The sequence below is a fragment of the Geotrypetes seraphini genome, chromosome 3, assembly GCF_902459505.1.
Source record: "Geotrypetes seraphini chromosome 3, aGeoSer1.1, whole genome shotgun sequence".
Lineage (NCBI taxonomy): Eukaryota > Metazoa > Chordata > Amphibia > Gymnophiona > Dermophiidae > Geotrypetes > Geotrypetes seraphini.
In genome coordinates this window covers 56,268,596-56,296,317 of record NC_047086.1, presented here as the reverse complement: position 1 = coordinate 56,296,317, position 27,722 = coordinate 56,268,596, and the positions used below count along the sequence as shown (strand labels likewise).

Genomic DNA, 27,722 nt, shown 5'->3' with positions numbered 1-27,722 from the left:
TAAAGAATTGCTAGGGAACAGCCACAGTGAAAGAGAGAATGAGATTGATATTCAAAAGATTTTACTCCTAACTTTAGCTTCTTTTTCAAAGCTGTGGTAGAGGTTTCTACCGCAGGCTGGCAGAATTCTATGAGCATCGAAGTGTTTACCTCACCGGCTCGCAGTAGAAACTTCTAGCGCAGCTTTCTAAAAAGAGCCCTTTGAGAGTTAGGCACTCTTCCTCAGGAGGGGTCACTGTCAAATAAATACAGAAAATATTCTAAATGCACATATACTCTTAATATTACCATTACTAATAAATTCCCTACTCATTCTAAATTGAACATAAATCAAATTATAATTCAACAACTCACATACCTAATCTTGGCAGTTTCAAACTCGGAGGACAAGAAAGACTGAGCTGCATATGAACGCCTGTTAATGCCTCATCCTCTTTAATACTCTCTCTAATGGGCTGCCGGAAATTACGACATCCAAAACAGGAAAACAGAAAAAAGAAGAAAGAAAGAAGAAAAATAAATATACCACTAAACCAAAAACTAAAGAAATAAAATACTGTAAACTGAGGAAATGCTGTGAAATAAAATGAAATAAAATAAAAAAAAAATAAAAAAAAATAAAATCGGATAAACCTGGGCTCTGATCAAAAAATCATAACTGAAACCAATTTATTTCTGCGTTTAATCCCAGAGGGGATAAAATTTGCCACTTAAAAATGAACCTGTGTTCCTTTAGAGATAAAAATTTTGACAAATCTCCCGAAAAGATATGTAGCATGGAAAAGAACCGTTTACTCGAGAGAATCAATGGAATGCTCTTTATCCAACCAATGTGACACCAGGGGTGCCGTAATCTGGCTCCTCCTAATATTACTTAAATGTTCAGTGAGCCGGATCTTGATCTTTCTAATTGTGTGGCCGATATAATATTGGCCACAAGGACAAACTATACAACATATGACACCGCTGGAGTCACAATCAGTATTAGTACAGAGAAAGTACCGTTTACTGCCACTCGAAGGAATTTATTAGTGATGGTAATATTAGGAGTATATGGGTATTTAGTATATTTTCTGTAATTATTTGACAGTGACCTCTCCTGAGGAAGAGTGCGAAACTTGAGTCGAGGGGCCATTTTATTCAAATGGCACTTGCTGCATTCACTTATGAGCACTCGCACTTTCACAAGCTTCAGTCTATGGCTGCCAAAAGTGATTTCATCTAGCCTTCCCAACATCATCTAAGATAAGTTTGTTCTTGTCTTTCTTTTGTTATATTCCACTTGGTGATATCAGTGTGATAAATGAGGGAAGGCATTGGGGCAGTAAAGGCAATGATGATCCAAATGGCAGCCACAGTTTAGTGACATCACTAAACAATTTTGGTTGAAGGGTCTGAGCACTTTACTTATAGTTTATAATTAATTATTAATAGAGCTGTGATAACAGTGGGATATTGTTACTTCATCACATATTTTAATTATATCTCCCTAGAAGATTGAGGAAACTAAACTAAACTAAACTAAACCTTAGGTTTGTATACCGCACCATCTCCACAAGCGTAATGCTCGGCACGGTTTACAGGGTTAGGTTGAAAAGGAGCTACAATGAAGGGTTATAGGAAAGGAGCTAGGAAGATAAAGAAGGTCAGGGTACCAAAGAGCGGGAGGTGTTAGATTTTTGAAAAGAGCCAAGTTTTCAGGTGTTTGCAGAAGGATTGGAGGGAGCTTGAAATTCTGAGCGGGGATGTGAGGTTGTTCCAGAGTTCTGTGGTTCTAAAGGGGAGGGATGTTCCTAGTTTTCCTATGTGGGATATACCTTTTGCAGAGGGGAATGATAGTTTTTTGGGAGGATCTAGTGGAATTAGGGTTAGAGGAGTTCCAGAAGAGTGGGATAACGGGAGGGAGGATGTCATGTAGGATCTTGAAAGCTAAACAGGCACATTTAAAGAGGACTCTGGAGTGAACTGGGAGCCAGTGAAGTTTGGACAGGAGTGGGGAGACGTGGTCGAACTTGCCTTTAGTGAAAATAAGCTTGGCCGCGGCGTTCTGGATTAGCTGAAGTCTATGTTAGGCTTAAATAGATGGAGTTGCAATAATCCAGTCTAGAGAGGATGGTGGATTGAACAAGGATGACGAAGTGAGAATGATGAAAGTACGATCTCACTTTCCTCAGCCTATGAAGGAAACATTATTGATGTCATGGCCCCAAGTAGGAAGATATTTCTTGGTAGTTTGTCCAGGCTTTCTAAGACCTTGAGCTCAGGGCCGCATCTGGAGGACCTCTGTGCATGCATGGATATTGACATGATGACATCACATGTGTGCAAGAGCATGATGTCCTTGAATGCGCAGAGGCTCTCTGAACACGGCCCGGAGCTCGGGGAAGGAGACACGAAGTGCATGTGGAGGTGGGGGTGGGGTTGGGGGTGGAAGAGGGAAAGGAAATGTGTCCTCTTTTTTTAAAGAGGAATTTTGATAACCCTATATATTTAGGTACACTCTGTACTTTTCTGTTTCTAGAGGGATCTAAAAAAAAAAAAAAAAAGCAGAGTTAAAATTGGATTTGAACCTGGGTCCCTTAAAGTCCACTGCACTAACCACTAGGCTACTCCTCAAACATGCTTTTTGCTTTGCAAAAAATGCCTATAACACCTGAAGCTGTCAAAGAGCCTGGTACCTCCTTTCAGTTTCACTATCAAGGGAGAGAGAGAGGGACAGCAACCACTGCTGAAATCCTGATTTTGGGCTCAACCCACAACATGCCCCCTTGCTATTTGGATATACTGCAGTATTGGACATCCCTTTCCTACCTCTGCAAAATCAATATTTGGACATTTCAAGCACACAGTTTGCCCATTTGGACATTTTGAGACATCCATATGCTCTTAAATTTAGGTGAATTTTCAGAAAGTCTTAGGCGCTGATAATATAGGCCAGGGTTTGAAAGACCTATATTACTGGCACCTAAGTTTGACTGGGAATTGCAGCTAACAGGGCCTAAGGTCATCTCCGCCTCTAACCACACCTATTTTGACCTTAGATGCCGTTAGGCGCCATGTTTAGATGAGACTGTAGTGCTTGCTTTTTTTTTTTTAAAGTTTTGATAGTTTTTTAATGGTGCGGTCAATTACTGCGCTGATTAAAACCAATTAAAGCAATTAAGTTAGGTGGCAGTAGGGTGCCTACTGCTGCCTTATGGTGCCATTTTTAGAATTCGGGCCTTAATGTATAAAATGAAAAGAACATAAAACAGATATACTAATAAAAGTATTATGTGACTAAAGTGGCACCACAATTTACAATCAGATTGCAAATAGTGGGATAGCAGTTCGCAAATAGTGGATTCAGTAATTTATAGTATTTTCTGACCGCCTCTTCCTGGAATACTGAGAATGATTTTCAGCACCCACCAGTGCCTTAGCTGTCCTCTCCTGCCTTCGATCAGCTCCTAAACTGCATTCATGGTTTTTTGAAATTCGTAGGTGTTCCTGGAATGGAACCCCCATGAATTTCAGGGGAGTACTGTATATAGCTCTTGACAGAGACTGCGTCGTTCAACTTGCTTTTTTACCAAACTTTTAAAACCACCCTCATACATGTTCTGTTATTTTGTTCTTTATAATAATCTCTACCATTTTGCCTGGCAACAACGTCAGACTCACTGGTCTATAATTTCCTGCATTACCTCCGGAACCCTTTTTTAAAATCAACATTACATTGGCCACTCTTTAGTCTTCCGGTACCATGCTGAATTTTAAAGATAAATTACTAATAGTTCATTTTTCAATTCTATCATCACTCTGGAATGTATGAAGGTGGTTTTTTTTTTTTAGCAAACTTTTCAAACCAAGTTAAACAAATATTTTTTAAAAAAACTGTTATATTTCTCAACTTAGTCTCCATCATGGCATTTTACTTTATAAAATTCCAATTTGAAGAAATAATACTATGTTTTGACATTGTTTCAGATCTTTGATTGAACCATGTCAACAAAAAGTGTGGAATTTTCAAATTGGAGGAGCTGAAGCCAAAAATATGGAGCCGTCGCAGAGAACTTTTATCTAAAGGTGATTTTTTGGTGATGGGACAAAAGCGCGCGAGACTTCCATGCGCCGACATTGCAGCAGATAATTTGGTGCAAGACCCCAGCGCGCCGCCTAAAAAGTTACTTTTAAAGAGCTCTGACGGGGGTGGGGGAACCCCCCCCCCATTATAGAGAAAACAACTTTTTCCTAAAAAATCAGGAAAAAGTTAAGTTTACTCTATAATGGAGAGTTCCTACTCCCCAACCCCCCCAACGGCAGCGTGAAGAGTATGAAGTAAACTGGAGGGGGTCCCCACTCACACCCCATGTCGGAGCTCTTTAAAAGTAACTTTTTAGGCGGCGCACTGGGGTCTTGCGCCGATTTGTCTGCGCTGCAATGTTGGCGCACTAAAGTCCCACGCACGAAGAGTATGAACCGTTTTTTTTCTTCATAGTAACACACATCCTCATACAGCCATTTCAACTTTTGACACCATTCGGAGCTTGAGCTTTTAGATCTTGAAGCATGCTCCGTACAGCCCTTGTTTTGCTTCCTCTCATTATCATGTGTTTGAATCCTTGAAGGACACTTTGAGAGGACGAAAATTTGAAAGCGATGATGAGGTCAAAGAAACAGTGCATTCTTGGTGCAACGGTGAAAAGTGTGTTGAAAATGAGGGTGATTATGTAGAAAAAGGACATATAATTTGTATCTCTAATTGCATTATATATCTCAAAATATTCAATTCACTACTACTTTTTGAAACATCCTTGTATAATAATGATATTCAATTACAGAACACAACACCACAATCAAACCATTTAGGGACACCGAGAAAATGGAACCACTAAACCATATCTCAAAAGCCCTCTCAGTGTCTAGGGAGAAGACTTTTGATGGTTGTTGAGCAAGATCAAAGTGTGAAAGGTGTGAGCATTGTACACAATATTTCACCTTTTCAGTTGAGGTCTTCTTTTTTATGGTAAACATGTCTGGCTGGTAGGCAGGACATTTTTCATGATACTTCTACTACAACTATTTATCATTTCTATAGTGCTGTACATTTGACATGTAATAGACGGTTCCTGCTCTGAAGAACTTACAATCTAATTTGGACAGACAAACAGGACATACAGCATTATTATTATTATTTTGATTTAGATCGCTCTGAGAAAGAGCTATTACCAGTGATGTGCCTCAAGGTTCTGTTCTTGGGCCTGTTCTTGTTAACATTTTTATAAACAATATTGCTGAAGGGCTGTCAGGTAAGATTTGTCTCTTTGCGGATGATACTAAAACCTGCAATAGTGTAGACACTCCAGATGGTGTGATTAACATAAAGAAAGATCTAGCAAAGCTTGAAGAATGGTCTGAAATTTGGCAACTAAAATTTAATGATAAGAAATGCAAGGTCATGTATTTGGGCTGCAAAAACGGTACAGTTTAGGGGATGAAGAACTTATGTGTACGACAGAAGAGCAGGTGGTTGAAAAGTTAGAAGGATGCTAGGGTGAATAGGGAGAGGCATGGCCAGTAAGAAAGAGCAGGTACAGTAAACCCATGTGAATTCGTGGTTCGCGAATCGCGGACTCAGTCACTCGTGGAATTTTCTGACCGCCTCTTCTGAGAACTAAAGTCAGGCTACACCAATCAGGAGCTGCTTTGACGCGCCAGATAGCCTGACTTTAGTTCCCGGAAGAGGCGGTTAGAAAGTACTAAGAATGATCCCACACCCAATTTTCAGCACCCGCCGCCGCCCCTGCAGCCCTCTCCTGCCTCCGATCCACTCCTAAACCGCATTTGAGGTTTTTTGAAATTCACGGGTGATCCTGGAACGGAACCCCCATGAATTTTGGGGGAGTACTGTATTGATGCCTCTGTATAAGACTTTGGTGAAACCTCATTTAGAATATTATGTACAATTCTGGAGGCTGCACCTTCAAAAAGATAGAAAAAGGATGGAGTTAGTCAAGAGGAAGGCTACTTCTTCATAAGGCATATGGGGACAGACTTAAAGATCTCAATCTGTATACTTTGGAGGAAAGGTGGGAGAGTGGAGATATGATAGACACGTTTAAATACCTACGTGATGTAAATGCGCATGAGTTGAGCCTCTTTCATTTGAAAGGAAGCTCTGGAATGAGAAGGCATAGGATGAAGTTAAAAGGTGATAGACTCAGGAGTAATCTAAGGAAATACTTTTTTTTTTTACAGAAAGGATGGTACTATATATGCAGGAACAGTCTCCCGGAAGAGGTGGTGGAAACAGAGCCTGTGTCTGAATTCAGGAAAGCCTGGGATAGGCACGTGGGATCTCTTAGAGAGAGGAAGAGATAATGGTTATGACGAATGGGCAGACTGAATGGGCCTTAGCCTTTATCTGCCATCATGTTTCTATCTCAGCTAGTTGCTCTGTGTTTGTGGATATTTTAGGTTGTTTTATGCGTCTTTCTATCCTTTTATCATCATCCTGTCCTGAATTTTAAGTGTTTTATTACATTTTTAATGCTGATTGTATACACCACTAGGACAGTCTGACCCAAATGGCAGTGTATTAACTAAATAAAATACAGTGGTACCTCGGTTTACGAGTGCACCAGTTTGCGAGTGTTTTGCAAGACGAGCAAAACATTTGCAAACTTGGTGCCTCGTAAACCGAGCTTGCCTCGCTGTACGAGTGCCCCCCCCCCCCCCCGGTGATCCGGCATCCCCCCAGTGATCCAGCATCCCCCCCCGCTCGCATTGCCCCCCCTCCACCGCGATCCTACTTCCCCCCACCCCCGAGCAGTCAATGACACCCTTTACTCGACTTGGCACCAGTGCCGGTGCCCGAAGATCCTCCCTCTTCTGGTGCGGCCTGGGCTGGGCGGTGCGTTGGAGATCCTCCTTCTTCTGGGCTGGGCTGGGCTGGGCTGGACTGGCTTTGAGCATTTGCGCATGCTCAAAGCTTTCTGGTCTCGCTCTCAATCTCGGAGAGAGCGAGACCAGAAGGTTTTGAGCATGCGCAAATGCTCAAAGCCAGTCCAGCCCAGAAGAAGGAGGATCTCCGATGCACTGCCCAGCCGCGCCAGAAGAGGGAGGATCTTTGGGCACCGGCACTGGTGCCAAGTCGGGTAAAGGGTGTCATTGACTGCTCGGGAGGGGGGAAAGTAGGATCGCGGTGGAGGGGGGACAACGCGAGCGGGGAGGATGCTGGTTCACAGGGGGGGGGGAGAAGCTGGATCGCGGGGAGGGGTTTGGAACAGCGTTGGATTCCTCAAGAGGGTGGAGAATGGAGCAGCGCCGGTAGCCTCGTGGAGGGGGGGGAGGAGGTGGAACCAATCAAAGCAGTTTCCCTTACTTCCTATGGGGAAACTTGCTTTGATATACGAGCAATTTGGTTTACGAGCATGCTTCTGGAACGAATTATGCTCGTAAACCAAGGTTCCACTGTATATGTCAGCAAACAAAATAAATATATACAGAGTTAAAAGTATGAAATCAGTATTCATCTGAAATATTTCTGAAAATAAGTAGCATCTATCTTGGATATGTTCTCTGTATTGTGTTATATAAACATATAAATATATTTTCTGCCATAAAACTCAAGCTGCAGATACAGCAGGTGTAAATATAAGCATTTTCAAAATTCTCTGTTAAATGGAAACAAAAGTACATGCATAAATTGTTAATCCTTTCCCAGAGGCACACTTACGGCCTCTTTTACAAAGCCGCGCGGCAACAGCCCCGAAGCCCTTTAAATCTCTATGGGCTTCGGGGCCGTTAGCTCAGCGCAGCTGCTAGTGCGGCTTTGTAAATAAGGCCATTAGTCTGTTGGGTTTTCTGAATTACCAGAACAAATAGGTATACAGGTCTCCACTTTATGTATATTTACTGAAGTAATCCTGAAACCCAAATGGTTAAGTGAGCCTTCAGGAGAGGGTTGAGAAGCATTGTTCTAAAAACAGCACACTAATGACCCTGATAATGTTTTAACTTAGTTTTTTCTAAAAACAATCACATGCTATTTTATAGCTTTCTGAAATATATAATCCTATGTTATTGTGTGGTAAAAAAGTAGTGCAACTAGTTTTAAGTTTGGACAAATTCCTGGAGGGAAAAACCCTTAAACATTACGGTAAAGCTGGGAAGGAGAAATTAGGTTCTTACCTGCTAATTTACTTTCTTTTAGCTTCTCCAGACCAGTAGAGGTTAACTTTACGAGTGGGTATATATCTGATCATGACCAGCAGGTGGAGACTGAAAACAAAACTTTGGGACAGTATATCCTAGCCCCTCCTCTCTATTTCCCTCAGTCTGCCGAATAGCCAAGCAGAACCAAGAACTGGAAAAAAACAGAGAGAAAAAACAATACTCCGAAAGGAGTAACAAATAACATACCCAAAATGCTGTTGGAAAATGCAGAGGAGAAATTCCCGAAGGAAGAATGTCCCCACAGCTCGCCAGCTAAGCCAGCCGAGCCACAGCCGCTGTTCTTCAATTCTCCCCGGCCCTAGAAAAATACTAGAACCCGCAGCAAAAACCAAAAACTGCCCGCGCAACAGCCCCAACAACAACAACAACAGACAGGGTGGGGACCTCTACTGGTCTGGAGAAGCTAAAAGAAAGTAAATTAGCAGGTAAGAACCTAATTTCTCCTTCTTTAGCACTCTCCAGACCAGTAGAGGTTAACTTTACGAGTGGGACGTACCAAAGCAGTCCCTCTTACGGGCGGGACCCCCGAAGGGCCGATACCAGAACACGCTCACCGAACACCGCGTCCCGACGCGCCTGAACATCTACCCGATAATGTCGAACAAAGGAATGCAAGGAGGACCAAACCGCAGCCTTACAAATATCCACTGGAGGCACGAGCGACGACTCAGCCCAAGAAGCCGCCTGACCCCGAGTGGAATGAGCCTTGAGAAACTCCGGAACAGGCTTCTGTTTCAGAAGATAAGCGGAAGCAATCGCCTCCTTGATCCAGCGCGCAATAATAGCCTTAGAAGCGCCAGCCCCCCGACGAGGACCCGCCAGAAGGACAAAGAGATGATCGGATTTCCGGAATTCCCGAGTCCGCTGCACATAAGAGCGGAGAACCCGACCGACATCCAACTTGCGCAGCTGCCGTTGCTCAGACGAGCCCTCCCGATTTCTCAAGACCGGGAGGACCACCGATTGATTGACATGAAAAGAAGACACTACTTTCGGCAGAAAGGAAGGAACAGGCCGCAAGACGACCCGCTCCCTAGAAAACTCCAAGAAGGGAGCCCTACAAGAGAACGCCTGCAGCTCAGAAACACGCCTAGCAGACGTAATGGCCACCAAAAAGACCGCCTTCAAAGTAAGGTCCTTCAAAGAACAGCCATCCAAAGGCTCAAAAGGCGGACGCACCAGAACCGAGAGAACCAGATTGAGATCCCAAGAGGGAACCGAGGGCCGAATGGGAGGCCGAAGCAACTTGGCCACCCGCAAAAACCGAATCACATCAGGAAGGGCCGACAAACGCTGACCTGACACCAACCCTCGAAAAGCCGACAGGGCCGCAAGATGCACCCGGAGAGAAGACCAAGCCAGGCCTCTATCCAGGCCATTCTGCAAGAATTCTAGAATGTGAGGCAGGGAAGCGCGAAAAGAGACCACTCCCCGCGCCCGGCACCATCCCTCAAAGAGACGCCAAACCTGCACATAAGCCCGAGAGGTAGAAAGCCTACGGGACCCCAAGAGTGAAGAAATTACCTTGCCTGAATAACCCTTCCTGCTTAGGCGACCCCTTTCAAGAGCCACGCCGTAAGACAGAAGGGAGACGGGTCGAACATGGGAATGGGACCCTGCATCAGAAGGTCGTCCAAGAGAGGCAGAGGAAGAGGATCCGCCACCAGATGCCTCACCAAATCCGCATACCACGGACGCCGAGGCCAATCCGGAGCCACCAGAACCACCAGCTCCGGATGGCGAACAATGCGAAGAAGTACTCTGCCCACCAGCGGCCAAGGAGGGAACACATACAGGAGCCCCTCCATTGGCCACGGCTGGACCAGAGCATCCAGACCCTCGGCCAGACTGTCCCTGCGCCGACTGAAGAAGCGGGGCACTTTGGCGTTGCCACTCGTGGCCATCAGGTCCATCAGGGGCTGCCCCCAAGCCTGCACTATCAACCGAAACGCTCCGGCGCCGAGAAACCACTCTCCTGGATCCAGGAAGTGACGACTGAGGAAGTCTGCCTGAACATTTTCTACCCCGGCTATATGAGAAGCCGAGAGGTCCAGAAGATGGGACTCCGCCCAAACCATGAGCCGAGCCGCCTCCTGCGCCACAGGAGTGCTCTTGGTGCCCCCCTGACGATTGACATAAGCCACCGCCGTGGCATTGTCCGACAGGACTCTGACCGACTTGCCCAGCAAAAGGGAGTGGAAAGCTAACAGCGCCAGCCTGACCGCTCTGGTCTCCAACACGTTGATCGACCAGGAGGCCTCCTCCGCGGACCAGGTGCCCCGAGCTGAGTGGCCCATAAACTGAGCCCCCCAACCGAGGAGACTCGCATCCGTAAGGAGCACCGTCCACTGCGGGAGATCCAGAACCACCCCCTGAACCAGGTGAGGGGTCCGGAGCCACCAGCGCAGACTGCAGCGCGCCAAGCCTCGCAGGGGAACCGGAACATCCAAATCTTGCCTCCGGGGAGACCACCTCCGGAGCAGAGCATACTGAAGAGGACACATGTGGGCCCGCGCCCACCTCACCACGTCCAGGGACGCCGCCATTGACCCCAGGACTTGGAGGAAATCTCGCGCCCGAGGACCCCGGGACGCCAAAAGCAGGCGAATCTGAGATTGCAATTTGCTCACCCGGGCCTCTGGAAGGAAGACCTTCCCCAAGGAGGTGTCGAACATAACCCCAAGGCACTCCAGACGCTGAGCCGGGACCAACCGACTCTTGGAAAGGTTGACCACCCAGCCCAGCGACCGGAGAAACTCCACCACCCGAGCCGTAACCCGGGAGCTCTCCTGCAACGACTTTGCCCAAATCAACCAGTCGTCCAGGTAGGGGTGAACCAGGATGCCCACCGACCGCAAGGCTGCCGCGACGACCACCATTACCTTGGTGAACGTCCGAGGAGCCGTGGCCAGACCAAAGGGAAGCGCACAGAACTGAAAGTGCCGCCCCAAGATCGCAAAGCGAAGGAAGCGCTGATGAGAGGCCCGAATTGGAACCTGCAAGTAGGCCTCCGTCAGATCGAGAGACGTAAGAAACTCCCCCGGCTGAACCGCCAGAATGACCGACCGCAGCGTTTCCATGCGGAAAGACGGAATCTTGAGAGCTCTGTTGACCCCTTTCAAATCCAGGATGGGCCGAAAGGTCCCCTCCTTTATGGCCACCACAAAGTAAATGGAGTACCTGCCGGTGCCCCACTCCGTAGGGGGCACCGGCACCACTGCCTCGAGATCTAGCAAACGCTGAAGGGTCTGACGAAAAGCCTGCGTCTTCCATGGAGTCTGACATGGAGAAGCGAGGAAAAGGTCCGGCAGAGAGCGGGTGAACTCCAGAGCATAACCGTCCCGCACCACCTCAAGGACCCACTGATCGGACGTGATCTCGGCCCATTTGGGGAAAAATTTGCGCAGCCGGGCCCCCACCGGAACCAAAGGGGGCGCCGGCAAGGAGTCATTGCGCAGGACGGGAAGCGGGGGAACCGGCGGAGGGATTCCCTGCCCCCCGACGGGCCCCCCGAAAGGGCTGCATGCGCTGGAAGAACCGACCCCGGGAAAAACCCTGAGCCGGGAAAGAAGCAGCCCCACGCCCCGGGCGATACTTGCGAAATTCCCGCAAACGCCCCCGGGCAGCCCCACACCGAGACGCAGGGCGGGCACGGTCCTCAGGCAGACGGGGCACCTTCGAGTCCGTCAGAGTCTGAATCAACTCATCTAATTCCTCTCCAAACAAAAAGACCCCCTAAAGGGAACTTTAGTAAACTAAGCTTTGGACGCAGAATCCGCCGCCCAAGCGCGCAGCCACAAAATACGCCGCGCGGCCACGCCATAGACTTAGCCGAAATCCGCACCAAGTCATAAAGAGCATCTGAGAGGAACGAGGCAGCCATCGCAATCTTCGCTACCTCCTGATCCACTAGAGACCAGTCATCAGACTCCCGATCCAGGACACGCTCAGCCCACCGAAACACGGCGCGAGCGACTAGCTCCCCACAAATAGCCGCCTGGACCCCAAAGGCAGAGACATCAAAATCATACTTAAGAAGTGTCTCTAACGCACGCTCCTCCGAGACCCTAAGAGCAGAACCGTCCATAACAGGCACGGTATGCCGCTTAGGAAGTGCCGAGACCACCGCGTTCCCCATTGGCGAAATTAAGGTAGCCCTATCTCCCTCCGGGACGGGATACCCAAGAGCCAAGGTGCACACCAAACGAAACTGCGCCCATAGGCCACTGCGCCAACACAAAATCCCGCAAATCCTGACGCACAGGAAAAGAGCGGGAAACAGGACAGACCCCCTTAAGCAGAGGGGCCCCCATACGCGGGGTCTCCGGTGGCGCCACTGCAAAAATGCAGCACCAAGGAGACCTGCTACACAGGTCTAAAAGCTCATCCCTCTGAATAAAAAGCGCACCACGGACGCATCTGCTCTGGAAGACGGGAAACCCGCCGCCCCGCTGCCAACGGGCGTCCCCTCTAGAGGATCCTGGAAGCCCGCCAAAGCAGCCAGGTCCTCAACCAGGCCAACACGCTCCTCCGCCCACCAATTCGCAATCCAAGCCCCCCCGCGGGCGCTTGGATGAGGGAGGAGGAAGAGGGGACGCCAAACGAAAAGAGGGAGGCAAAGCCATAGGGGGCACGGAGGGAACCCCCCCCCGAAACCCCCCAGGTGCACGTGGGACCCCCAAAAGTCCGCACAAAGAAAGAAAATAAATTGGGGGCAAAAAACCCCTGGGACTCCCTGCCCCAGCAGGGGTCCATGCTGAAACCTGCCCCTGTGTTCGCCATACAGGGGGAAGGTCACCTGAGGTTGCAGACAAAATGGAGGGGCCAGACAAAGAAAATGGCGAAGTTCCCGCCAAAAATGCTCCCTCCATGGCCTGTAGTGGCAGAGAAGACTGAACAGTCTCAGCCGCTAAGACAGGCAAGTCGGCATCAGCTGTCAAAAAATCAGCTGAGAGGGAATCCTTCGGGGAATCCCACCGTGGGCGGTTGTGGAAGACCGGGCTTCCCCACTGCTCCAAGACGACTCGCGAGGCACCATCGGCGGGGAGCTCTGGGCGCCTGCAGCCGCTGCCGACGGAGCTCCACCACCTCACCGACCCAAACCGCCGAGTTCAGGCCGGCCGCGAGTGCCTCGCGGCTGGACTCAATTGTGTCCTACTCCCCCGGAGAAGGGCACAATTGCTCCATACGCGACCTAGCTATAAAAAAGTGCCGGTTACATGAAAAAATACATTAAAATACAGTTTTCTTAAAGGGAAACAACCCTTCAGACCAGCACTACCTCAGGATTTTTTTTTTTTTTTTTTTTTTACAGAACAGACTCCACAGGCTCTCGAAGCAATATGCCTTGCTTGACTTAGGGGGCAAGGCTTACTGCTGAGGCTCCTCTAAAAAAATGTGGGGAGGTGGAGGAAGTGGGGGGAGGGACCCCGCTCGAGACCCGCCGGGTTTGACACCCCCGAGGTCGGACGGACCCCCAAACAGGGCCCGACCAAGCTCCGTCCGGCCAAAAACAGGGACAATAAACCCCTAAACAAATTCCAACAGCCCTACCAAGGGAGATGGGCACAGATCACTCACACCTGCTGGAGACTGAAAGAAGACTGAGGGAAATAGAGAGGAGGGGCTAGGATATACTGTCCCAAAGTTTTGTTTTCAGTCTCCACCTGCTGGTCATGATCAGATATATACCCACTCGTAAAGTTAACCTCTACTGGTCTGGAGAGTGCTAAAGAATATTTATTTATTTAATTAATTAATCCAATTTATGTCCCATTCTCCCCAAGGAGCTCAGAATGGGTTACATGGTAACATACATAACAGTTAGCAAACAAAGCACATAACATTTACCGTATATAAACCGATCCGAATATAAACTGTAAAAAAGGAGGCAAAAAGGTTGACTCGAATATAAACAGAGGTTAGAAATCTTGGTACATGAGTGTCATTTGTCAGGGATCATGCCATAAGTAATCACTAATTTTTCAGTTGGGGCTGTTTTAAGTCCAAAAAAGCTGAAGAAGAGCTGACAGATATTTTCCGACTTGGGGCCTCAATACCAACCAAAGTTTCTGGATTTCTGTCCCCACCAGAACACCTGGGCTCAGTCACACATGCAGAAAACAGAAAAAACCCTCACCTTTTCAAATGCAAGCCCACAAACTAAAAGTATTAGTGTACACAAAGGAAACACTAATATGCCAGACTCTGCACACAGTACATCACAAGAAAACTAAAAAGAAATGAATTTCTTCCTGAACAGTCCAAAATATAAAACCAACATATACATTTTCTTCATCCTTCTTTGACACTGATTTTCATGCTCAGTTTTCTTCCATTTTTCTGCTTTCATCTCACCATCTATTCCCCTTCCCTCCATCCATGTGCCACCATCTCCTTCCTCTCCCCTTCATCCATGTGCCCCCGTTCCTCTTCTCTCTGTTCCCCCTCCCCATTAGCAGTAGCAGTCTTTACAGCTGGCTGCTCTTGGCAGCATCAGACCTTCTTCTCTGCTGGGTCCTGCCTTCACAACAAGAAGCAGGCAGGACTAGCAGAGAGGAAGGCCCAACGCTGGCGAGAGCAGCCAACTGTGAAGGCTGCTGGCCCCTGCAGGGAAGAAGATCGTGAGCATTCCTATGGGCTGCACCCAGTGGCGTACCTAGGGTATGTGGCACCCGGGGCCCATCATTTTTTGACACCCCCCCCCATGTAAAAAAATATTTTTTGTAATGACCATGAAATGGAATAAATGGTCAGAATAGAAACAGGCAGTGAAAATTTTCTTATATTCCAAACATAACATAACATAAATTATGTCTGAATTGTCATGACATCAGAAGTACATATGGAGTAGTTGCAGGTGATGCTTGGGACAGTTCTGATTGTGTTAGTTCGGTTTTATGTGTTTTTTGAATAGAAGGGTTTTTATTTCTTTTTGAAGGTTTTGCAGTCTGTGGTCGATGTCAATTGGTTGTAGAGTTGGGGGTCGAGTGTTGCAGCTCGAATGGCTAGGAGGTTGTCGAACAGTTTTTTTCTTTTGACGTTTTTGGTTGGGGGGTGTGTGAATGGTGCGTGAGTTCTCCTATGTCTGTTTGAAGTGGATTGAATTATTTAGCTGAAGAAATTAGTTACCCCCTCATCCCACACACATTAATTCTCTTCCATTTTTGTTCCCATTATAAAAAACACTGATAAGTTCCCAGAAAAAAAATACATTAAAATAAGAAGTGAAAACAAAGGCCCCTACAGATGAGAACATAACATAAGAATAGCCTAACTGGGTCAGACCAATGGTCCATCATGCCCAGTAGCCCATTCTCATGGTAGCCAATCCAGGATACTAATACCTGGTCAAAACCCAAAGAGTAGCAACATTCCATGCTACCGATCCAGGGCAAGCAGACACTTCCCCCATGTCTTAATAACAGATTATGGACTTTTCCTCCAGGAATTTGTCCAAATCTTTCTTAAAACCAGCTACACTATCTGCTTTTACCATAACTTCTGGCCACTTCATTTTTAAGTTGAGATCTTTCCTTTCAAACAGAGACCTTGCTAGATGTCAAATACAGCACAAGGTAACTTCACATGGACTTAGCTATGCAGGAAATGTGAATCTCCTCATACACCCACCATATAGTGCAAAAATGTGCAAAGGTCTGTTTTTTTCTTTCGATCACTACATAGCCTAATGCCACACAAGCAGCGCTGTTACAAACATATTCTGTAGGTCAATGCTAAGGATAACAAAGTTTCCTTCCTTGGACCAGAAGGAGATACTGATAAACCACTGGAAGAGATCCCAACACAACACCCAAAGACCCACTCAGTGTGTGAACCAATTGAGTGGAGTGGACTAACTGGGGGGTGGAAATGGGCCCAGAGTTTGCTCAGCAGAATTTCCCAGACCACCTCTTCCTCTCAACACATTGACACGCTGCCACCACCACCACTAGAAACACCTCACTGGGTAGGCCAGCTATGCTATAAACTTTATAAAACACATTATTATATTTTCTTATAAAGCACATATTTTAACTGAACTCTCTGACATCCTCAGCCTTTCCATTCACAAAAATAGAAGGAAGAAAAGTTCCCATTTCCTGCTGTTTCATGTCCCCGGCCTATACAATATTTTTTTTCTGCAGACCCTTCAAAAGTCTGACCAAATCCTCGTTTCACTTGCATTATAAAGTACTGAGGATGCCATCTCTCCCCAATCCCAGGTCCTAAAGTCTAAGACAGTAGCGCAAACTAATGCTGCCAGATTCAGGAAAAAAAATTTCGATTCGATTCAGCCTATTGAATTGGTTTTTCAATTCGATTTTCCTGCCCAGTTGGGTGATTTTTTTCAAAACTCCTGGTGGGTTTTATAGCTTTTTCACCCCCTTTGGCTTCTCCTAACCACACTGGCGCTGTGGTGTAAATAAAATAAAGAAACAAAAAGGACTTTTCCTCTCTCTGTTAAATCCTAGCTCACGTTTGCAGTCCAACACCAGCTCTGGCAGGATACACATTTCAAATCTGACATATTATAATCACAAAACAGAAAATAAAATTAATTTTTCTACCTTTTGTTGTCTGGTTATATTTCAAATCTTGTTGGTCCAAGGCTCTGGTTTTCTTCTGATAACTTGCTTGCCAGGGTCTCCTTCTTTCTTCTTTCTGCGTGCTAACCATCCATCTGCCAACTCTGTCCTCCCTTTCCATTTCCCTTCCCTCCCCAGGAAGTCTGGTATCTTTCCTTTTTTTCATCTCCCTCCACAGATCCATCTTTTCTTAACTACCCTTTCATCTGGCATCTCTCCCTCCTTCCCCACCACCCCAGAGTCCACCATCTCTTCCTTTCTTTTCCCAATTACCCTCCTATCCAGTATCTCTATCCCTCCTCCACACCATCCCTTGTGTCCAATTTCTCTCCCTTTCAGTTCCTTCCCTCCCTAAATCTCATGGTCCATTATTTCTCTCCCTCTCCTCTATTTTCAGACCCATTATTTCTTCATCCCATCCCCAAAGTTTGGCATATGCACGTCTCTTTGAACACCCCCTTCCCTCCGTGTACTTCTAAACCAGGGTCCCCCCCAAAGGCCTGTCCCCCCTTAAAGGTCTGCCTGTCCCCCCTTGAAGGCCTGCACCCCCCTTGAAGGCCTGTCCCACCCCCTTGTAGGCCTGTCCCCCCCTTGAAGGCCTGTCCCTCCCCCTTGTAGGCCTGTCCCCCCACCTTGAAGACCTGCCTGCCTGTCCCCCCTTGAAGGCCTGTCCCCCCCTTGAAGGTCTGCACACCCCCCCAAAGGCCTGCACCCCCCTGAAGGCCTGTCCCACCCCCTTGTAGGCCTGTCCCCCCCTTGTAGGCCTGCCTGCCTGTCCCCCCCTTGAAGGCCTGTCCCCCCCTTGAAGGCCTGCACCCCCCTTGAAGTCCTGCACCCCCCCTGAAGGCCTGCACCCCCCCTGAAGGCCTGTCCCACCCCCTTGTAGGCCTGCCCACCCCCTTGTAGACCTGTCCCCCCTTGAAGGCCTGCCTGCCCCCCCTTGAAGGTCTGCACACCCCCCCGAATGCCTGTCCCCCCCCTTGAAGGCCTGCCTGCCTGTCACCCCCCTCCCCCTTGAATGCCTGCCTGCCTGCCCACCCACCCCACCCTGAAGGACCGCTCGCCCCCCTGGCCTCCCCGCACCACCTATGAAGCAGCACTACCTATGCTCCCGGCCTTGCCGTTCAGTCCCCACCACCCCCGAAGGACCGATCGCCCCACTGACCTTCCTGCACCACCTGTGAAGCAGCAAGCAGCAGGATCACGAGGTCAGCTATCCCTGCGCTGCTTCCTGCGCCGCGGTCCTGCCCCTCCTCTGACGTCAGAGGAGGGGCAGGACCGCGGCGCAGGAAGCAGCGCAGGGATAGCTGACCTCGTGATCCTGCTGCTTGCTGCTTCACAGGTGGTGCAGGAAGGTCAGTGGGGCGATCGGTCCTTCGGGGGTGTGGGGGGACTGAACGGCAAGGCTGGGAGCACCCCTTCAGGGCTGGCACCCGGGGCGGACCGCCCCTCCCGCCCCCCCCTTGGTACGCCACTGGCTGCACCAGCAGGACAGGAGGAGAGACAGGAAGCTGAGAATGGGACTGAGCTTACCCCAGACCAGGCAGGCAGCCCTGACTGGGAAATGAGAGAGGAGCAAGGTGAAATAAACTTTTCTTCAGGAGTCTGTTCCTCAAAGCTGAGTGAAGATATGATATGGGAAGACAGCAATGCTACAGCTGAGATTTGGCCAGAACAAATGGAAGTGGCTTGAACCAAACGTGAGCCTATTGGATGTTTTCCATGGCTGTTTTTTTAACTCTGGTAAGCAGACTGTGTGGGCTACCAGAGAGGTTAATTTTAGACTGTAAAAGTTTTCTGCATTTTTCCTCTATGCTTTAAGCAAAGGGACAGTATCCTTCACTGTATAAAACAGTGACTAAATTAAACCAAACGCTGAGCAGGAAACTCAGCCTGTTTGTTTCTCTGATTCACTGTTAACAGATCTCCGTGTGAGAACCCCAGCTGATAGTGGTTACTATAGCAACCTGTTAATTGCATTTAGCCTGCCTGCTTCTCAGCAACATATTGAGAATCTCTGAGTGTAAAACTGCTATGTTTTCTCTGAATGATATAAAACTGTCTGTGTGTCTTGCTAAGGAACCTGCTTCCCAGAAGTATAAATGATTCTGTCTCTTTCCCATGGATACCTGTACCAGCAGCCCAGCAGTGCTGGCTCATTAATTACTGCCATAAACTCCCCTCCTTCAGCTCAGGAATAGGGAGCTGCTTATTTCAGCTGTTGTACAACAGTGAAGCATTTAAGCTAAAGGATTGTATTATTTTTCCTGCATAATGTATGCTTAACCTTAAGACTCTGGTGAAGAGTATATAATTTGCCTACCAAAGTCCAGAGCTGGCAGCAGAGTTAAGTTTGTTTTGTGGAACTTTTTATTTTGGTTATAGTTTCTTGTTCACATTGAAACCTGTTATGGACTATGATTTTGGAGGCCAATGGCCAAATAAAGTTTATATTTTTCATTAAGGCCATTCTGACTAAATAGTATTCTTTAGAGGACCATTGAAAGAGCAATTCTAGGCTGTTGCCTAGGGGTAAAAATCCTGAAAGGCCCCCCTAGTTCTAGGGGGGCCACGTCAGATTGGAGCAACGTGTCACTACCTGACTGCCCGCCACGCTCTTTGAGGGCACAGGTGTGACAAGATGCAGTGCCGGTCATCGGGGGAGGGTGGAAGATAGCAGTGCCAGTCATCGAGGGAAGGGGTGGTGGAAGATAACAGCATTGCTCATCGGATGGGGAGGAGAGGAAAAAAGCACCATAATTGGAAGGTGACTCAGATATAAACTGAGACCCCCATTTCTGGGCCTTTTTTGGCCCCAAAATCTCAGTTTATATTCGAGTATATAGGATAATAACAAGGTACAGAAGACTAATATGTAGCTTGCAATTTTGCTACTTTTTGCAATCCTGGCTGACAGTTGTGACCTGGATTAGCCATTGTTGAAAACAGGGTTCTGGACCTGACAATCTTTTGACTGACCCAATATGGCCATACTTATTTTCTATGTACTTTTCTTTCTTCCCTATTAACCAAGTACACTGGTGGTCAATTTAAATCAGACCTTCAAAATAAAGGGTATGCAAATTGTTTCCTCTATTATTGTATCCAATTGTCAGGTTTTACAAAAGGAACATATAGAATTAAATTTAGCTCAACTGAGGTCCATTCTACCTCTGAGATGGAGAATGACACAGGGACAAATTTTTTTCCCATCCCCGTGGGAACTCATTTTCCTGTCCTTTCCCATGAGTTCTTTTCCTGTCCCTGCCTCATTCCTGCAAGCTCTGTCCTCATCTCCACAAACCTCAAACACTTTAAAATCAGAAGTGTTCGAGGCTTGTACAGTTAAGACAGAACTTACAGGAATGGGACAGGGAAAAAACTCACGGGGACAGAAAGCACAGTTACTTACCGTAACAGGTGTTATCCAGGGACAGCAGGCAGATATTCTCACATGTGGGTGACGTCATCTACGGAGCCCCAGCGCGGACAGCTTTTCAAGCAAACTTGATTGAAGTTTCAAGTTTGCTATGCTGCACCACGCATGTGCATGCCTTCTTGCCCACTAGAGGGCGCATCCCCACCTCGTGGTCCTCAGTTCCATAGCCAGCAAAGAAGCCATCCCCGGGGAGGAGGGCGGGTTGTGAGAATATCTGCCTGCTGTCCCTGGATAACACCTGTTACGGTACAGGCAGCATATTCTCACATGTGGGTGACCTCCAAGCCAACCAAAAAAGGGCAGGTGGGAGGATGGCAATTTAGGAAAATAGATTACGCAAAACCGACTGGCCAAACCGGTCGTCACTTCTGGACAACGTATCCAGACAGTAGTGGGAGGTGAAAGTATGAACTGAAGACCAAGTGGCAGCCTTGCAGATGTCCTCCACCGCACTGGAGTAGACCGGAGGAAAGCGACAGAAGCTGCCATCGCTCGGACTTTATGTCCCGTGACCCGACCATGCAGCGCGAGACCAGCCTGAGCGTAGCAAAAAGAAATACAAGCAGCCAACCAGTTGGACAAGGTGCGCTTGGAAACCGGACGTCACAACCGATTAGGGTCGAAGGACAAAAATAATTGAGGAACCTTCCGATGAGACTGAGTGCATTGAAGATAAAAAGCCAACGCCCTCTTACAGTCAAGCGTGTGAAGCGCCACCTCGCCAGGATGCGAGTGGGGCTTCGGAAAGAACACCGGAAGAACAATGGACTGATTGAGGTGGAAATCAGACACAACCTTTGGCAAAAATTTAGGATGGGTGCGAAGAACCACCTTGTCATGATGGAACACAGTAAAAGGTGGGTCCGCAACCAAAGCCTGCAGCTCACTAATCCGACGAGCGGACGTGAGCGCAAGTAAAAAGATCACCTTCCAAGTGAGAAACTTAAGATGAGATTTGTCAATAGGCTCAAAAGGAGGCTTCATCAGCTGAGCCAAAACCACATTGAGATCCCAAACTACAGGAGGAGGTTTCAGAGGAGGATGAACATTTACAAGCCCCCGTATGAAACGAGTCACCAGAGGATGAAGAGAGAGAGACCGACCCTCAAGATGCCGATGGAAAGCAGCAATAGCACTAAGATGCACCCGAATGGAAGTCGTCTTCAGCCCAAATTTGGACAAATGCAACAAATATTCCAGAACCGAAGACACCGGAACCGAGGGAGTCGAGGCCGAAGCCGAGGCCGACGTCGAGGCCTTCCCCGCCGCGGGGTCCACAGCAAAGAGCTCCGCCATTCGAGCGCGACGGCGGCGGAGAGCTCTCGGCTGGAAAGTAGAGCACCGAGTACAAGAATCAGTCGGGTGCTCGGCGCCCAGGCAAAGCAAGCACCACCGGTGGGGATCGGTAATAGAAAGCAACCGATCACACCGGGTGCATTTTTTAAAGCCCGTCAAAGGGCGGGACATGAATCAAAGAACCGGCCGGGAACGAACGAGGTCCTGCGGCCGCGGCTCCCGGGAGCCCCCGGAGCCGAACGAAAACTTATATATTTTTTTTTTTACGAGTATGTACACGCGACGAAGAAAATAACAAATAAAGCACAGCGACCGAGAGAAAACAATCAGTCGCGGTGACAGAAGGCCAAAATGCACGGAGCACAAAACGAACAGGGCTTCTGGCTCCGCAGAAAAAACATAACTGAGGACCACGAGGTGGGAATGCGCCCTCTAGTGGGCAAGAAGGCATGCACATGCGTGGTGCAGCATAGCAAACTTGAAACTTCAATCAAGTTTGCTTGAAAAGCTGTCCGCACTGGGGCTCCGTAGATGACGTCACCCACATGTGAGAATATGCTGCCTGCTTGTCCTGGGATAATGGGAAGATTGAGTTCCTGCAGGGACAGGGACAAATTTGTCCCTGTGTCATTCTCTACTCTGAGTTGGGAAAAGCTGAGAAAATCAAGACTAAAGGAGGAGGAGGAGGAAGAGACACTCAAATTTAAAACATAATTCAATCAAATACATATAGTTTTTACACAATATTCTATTTATCCCATCAGTTTCATGTATTGAAGAATTTTGAATCAGTATATGTAAAAACCATATTACAAATAATAAAATCTATACTAATTTTTAAAACCTATATAGATTTACCTTCCGGAGCAACTGCATCACAGATCCTGGATATGGAAGTTGTAGAGTTCCTCAGGTGAGCATACTCAAGTGTTTCATTGCTCTAACAGAAAAAATGAACAGATGACATCCTAAAAATTAAGCTCTAAATCTGCATTAATTTATTTAAAGAGTTGTTTGAACAGCTATCGCAAGAGAAAATTTTCTCATTTTCTTTCTAATAGTCATTTTACACATTGAAAATCAATCATAGGCCTGAGCAAATAAATTGCTTTTAACCCTCTCCTGACAGGATTGACTATAGTTCCTGCTCCAATGGTAACCAGTTCCAGCATTCTGGTCCTTCCACTCTAAAATAAATAAACAAAAACGATGTACACAAAAAATGCAACACCACAATGCAACGGCATACAAAAACACGCAACAGCAACAATGACCACCACACAGCAAGACACCGCTACACGTCGACACAAACACAGCTGTGAAACAATGACAATTAAATTCACAAAGCTGCTTCCGTTAGCTTATGTTGGCAGCGCTGTACAAACAACTCAGTAAGGTTTCATAAACTTGTGTCGACGTGTTGTGGTGTCTTGCTGAGTGGTGTTCATTATTGTTGTTGCATATTTTTGTTTGGCGTCGCAAGAATGTCAGAGCTTGAATCAGAGAAATAAACATTAAATATCTTGTTAAACTTGGCAAGAATGGAAGTGAAATCAGGGATATGTTATTGTTATTCCAAGTTTATAGGGATAATGCCATGAAGGAAACAGCAGTGTACAAATGGATTAAACATTTTTCTGAGGGGAGAAAAAGCATCAATGATGAAGAAAGGTCAGGGCAGCCAGTAACGAGCAGAACTGACAAAAACATTGCAAATATTTGTGAAATTGTGCATCAAAATTGTCAGCTGACTGTGAGAAGCATAGCAGACCAAGTAAGCATCGATAGAGAAACAGGAAAATCTTAATTGAAAATCTTGTCATAAGAAAGGTGTGTGCAAAAAAGGTCCCAAAGGAGCTCACTGATGAACAAAAGCAAAGGAGAGTCAAATTTCCCAAGAATTTTTGGCGAGGCAAGACAATGTTTGGGCCATGTTATCACTGGTGATGAAACACAGGTGTACCAATCAATACCTGAAACAAAGTGTCAAAGTGCACAATGGAAGTCAGCCAATTTTCCACGACCAAAAAGTTCCGCCAGTCCAAATTAAGAATCAAAATGATGTCGATAATCTTTTTTGATATGAGGGATTGTTCTTTATGAATTTGTACCAACTGTACAAGCAATTAACTACGTTTACTATTTTAAAGTGCTGAAAAGGCTGCATGAAAGTTAGATGAAAACGACCTGAACTTTTTGCCAACAACTCATGGCTCTTGCATCAAAACAATGCACCAGCTCAAATGCTGTCTGTTAGGAATTTTTAGACAGAAAGCAAACAATTGTATTGTAACACCCTACCTACTCACCTGTTCTGGCCACCAATGATTTTTTTCTTTATCCAAAGATAAAGGAAATATTGAAAGGAAGACATTTTGATGATATACAGGACATCAAGGGTACTATGACGACAACTCTGATGGGCATTCCAGAAAAAGAGTTTCAAAATTGCTTTGAAGGGTGAACTAGGCGCTGGCATCAGAGCACAGTTTCCCAAGGGGAGTACTTTGAAGATGACCATAGTGATATTCAGCAATGAGGTATGTAGCATTATTTCTAGGATGAGTGTGAGAACTTAATTGTCATACACACACACTTTCTCCATTGTACATGTGTATCATCACTTTCTGGAATTGACAAATTTCTAAACTCAGTACTCACCATCAATTTGTATTGAAAAATGACTTAACTGGGAGACAGTGCAGTCAAAATAAATAAGGTTTAATTAATTAAATTTGTTTTCTATCCCATTTTCCCCAAAGAGCTCAGAACGGGTTATATAGGTTAGACATACATAGTATACAGTTAACAGGTTATGATTAACACTTTCCAACCTCTTCTTCCCTGATAGCATCATACCAGAAAGCAACACAGCTACCTTTAAATTAATTTTTAATACCTGGTGTAAATCGCACAAAGAATTTGATATTCAAAATTCTTTATACAGTTAACTTTGCAGTTAACCACATAAATCACTTGGGCTAAAATTCTGGGACATCTGTGTTTTAGCCAAACACCTAACTGTCTAGCCAAAAAGTCGTGAATTTAGGAGGAAGGGCTAAAGACATTCCAGTAGGTGGGCCAAAAGTTAGCCAATAATACTAATATTCTCCTTCTTAATCCCATAAAAACAACTGCGTGCTGGATAACAAGTTAACTCTTTCAGATATCTGCAGATCCTACCCTGCAGGGAGGCATACTTTCAGGTATTGATTTATTCAATTTTCTATATTGTTTTCCCATAGGAGCTTAGAACGGTTTATATGAATTTATTGAGGTACTAAGATATTTCCCTGTTTTTCCTGGCAGGCTCACAATCTGTCTAATGTACCTAGGACAATGGGGGGGATTAAGTGACTTGTCCAGGGTCACAAGGAGCAGCATGGGTTTAAACCCACAACCTCAGGGTGCTGAGGTTACAGCTTTAACCACTGCACCACACTCTCCCCTCAGTCTTTGAGTCATCATGGATTCTCAATTGTTATTTCATCTACATATGAATACTGTCATTCCTTCATGTTTTTGGCCTTTCAGCATATCCTTTCAATTTGTACCCTGGTTATTATAGCATCCTATTGCTTGCCCTTTTTCCATCAAGCCTCATGTTTTTTCTTTGGAGCATCTATACACTGCAGAAAGCCAAAATGTAGATGATATGCTTTTTGTCTTCCAAGAGAAGGGAAGGAATCTCCTTCATCATCTTTTGAGTGAACTGGATTAGTTTAAACCTGTAGGGGTGATTCCTGCTTCACCTATGGTAAGGACTCAGACTTATGTCAAGCAAGTCATGAACCATCTTTGCTGCCCTGAATCATTCTGGATGTGTTTACAAGAACTGTGTGTGTACAGTCAAGGACATTTTTTCTCAGCATGTCCATCTCCTTTGTGAACATGGAGGAGTGATACTTTATGAACTGTGCTTTGTACTCTTATCTGTGGCTCGTCTACCAAGGCCTCTGCACAAGAAGAAGTCTATTAATTCTATTAGTTCTGCTTTGATTGGTCCTCGAGGGTCATCTGACACAATCTAAGGATTGAGGTGCTTTCTCAGAATTAGAAAATTTTGGATTTGGGTGAACTCGGATCTAAACTTGTGTTTCTCTTTACATTGCACTGTTTTACAATAAGAACCGATAAAAGGTTCCCTATTGTGACCGGCTCTCGGATGAGAGTGAAGACGCAGAACTGTCTTTTGGACGTATCTGAAAGTGCTCTGGTTTACATTACAAAAAGGGACTTTGGCAATATCTATTTCAGCTACACCAGTGATAAATGACCTTGTCTGACCAGACGAAACATAGAAACATAGAAATAGATGGCAGATAAGGGCCCACAGCCCATCTAGTCTGCCCACCTTAATGTCCCTCCCCTACCTTTGCCCTGTGAATAGATCCCATGTGCCGATCCCATTTGGCCTTAAAATCAGGCATGCTGCTGGCCTCAATCACCTGTAGTGGAAGACTATTCCAGCGATCAACCACTCTTTCAGTGAAAAAGAATTTCCTGGTGTCACCTCGTAGTTTCCCGCCCCTGATTTTCAACGGATGCCCTCTTGTTGTCGTGGGAGCCTTGAAAAAGAAGATATCTTCCTCCGCCTCGATGCGGCCCGTAAGATACTTGAACGTCTCGATCATGTCCCCCCTCTCTCTGCGCTCCTCGAGCGAGTATAGCTGTAATTTGTCAAGCCGTTTTTCGTATGGTAGATCCTTGAGTCCCGAGACCATCCGGGTGGCCATTCTTTGCACCGACTCCAGTCTCAGCACATCCTTGCGATAATGCGGCCTCCAGAATTGCACACAGTATTCCAGGTGGAGCCTCACCATGGATCTATACAATGGCATAATGACTTCCGCCTTACGACTGACGAAACCCCTTCGTATGCAGTCATGATTTGTCTTGCCTTGGACGAAGCCTGCTCCACTTGATTGGCAACTTCATGTCCTCACTGACGATTACCCCCAAGTCTCGTTCTGCTACCGTTTTTGCTAGGATCTCGCCATTAAGGGTATAAGACTTGCATGGATTCTGGCTGCCCAGGTGCATAACTTTGCATTTTTTGGCATTGAAGTTGAGTTGCCATGTCCTAGACCATCGCTCCAGTAGGAGTAGGTCGTGCATCATGTTGTCGGGCACTGAATCTTCGTCTGTTGTGCATTTGCCCACTACATTACTCAGTTTGGCGTCATCGGCGAATAATGTTATTTTAACCCGAAGCCCTTCTGCCAAGTCTCTTATAAAGATGTTGAATAGGATTGGGCCCAAGACTGAGCCCTGTGGTACTCCACTAATCACCTCCATCATTTCGGAGGGGGTGCCGTTCACCACCACCCTTTGGAGCCTACCTCCAAGCCAGCTCCCAACCCATTTCGTCAATGTGTTACCTAATCCTATAGAACTCATCTTGCTCAGTAACCTGCGGTGTGGTATGCTATCGAATGCTTTGCTAAAGTCCAGGTACACGATGTCCAGGGACTCCCCAATATCCAGCTTCCCCGTTACCCAGTCAAAGAAGCTGATCAGGTTGGATTGGCAGGATCTCCTCTTAGTAAATCCATGTTGTCGGGGATCCCGTAGATTCTCCTCATCCAGGATCTTATCTAATTGGCGTTTGATTAGAGTTTCTATTAGTTTGCTCACTATCGATGTTAGACTCACTGGTTTGTAGTTTGCTGTCTCCATCTTTGAGCCTTTCTTGTGGAGTGGAATGACGTTAGCCGTCCTCCAGTCCAACGGGACGCTGCCTGTACTAAGGGAGAGGTTGAAGAGCGCGGACAGTGGCTCCGCCAATACATCACTCAGCTCCCTAAGAACCCTGGGGTGCAGGTTGTCCGGCCCCATTGCTTTGTTAACCTTGAGCTTTGACAGCTCACCGTAGACACTGCTGGGCGTAAACTCAAAGTTACTAAACGGGTCAACTGAGCCAACCCTTGTCTGTAGCTGAGGGCCGAGCCCTGGCGCTTCTCGGGTGAAGACTGAGCAGAAGTATTCATTTAATAGTTGGGCTTTTTCCGAATCCTTTTCCACATAGTCTCCGTCTGGTTTCCTAAGACGTACAATCCCGCCTGAGTTTTTTCTTCTATCACTGATATACCTGAAGAAGGATTTATCTCCCTTCTGGATGTTCTTTGCTAGAGACTCCTCCATGAGGAATTTAGCCTCCCTGACTGCTGTTTTGACGGC

At 46.7% G+C, this 27,722-nt stretch overlaps 1 protein-coding gene across 3 annotated transcripts in view; it reads right to left on the bottom strand.

The window, feature by feature from the left end:
• Window positions 1-27,722, bottom strand: part of LMBRD1 (LMBR1 domain containing 1) — a 275,187-nt gene that overhangs the window by 12,251 nt on the left and 235,214 nt on the right. For all 3 annotated transcript variants that reach the window (XM_033937922.1, XM_033937923.1, XM_033937921.1), the window contains one exon: window positions 22,401-22,482. In XM_033937922.1, the coding sequence (XP_033793813.1) occupies window positions 22,401-22,482 (82 nt within the window). The remainder of the gene's footprint in view (window positions 1-22,400; window positions 22,483-27,722) is intronic.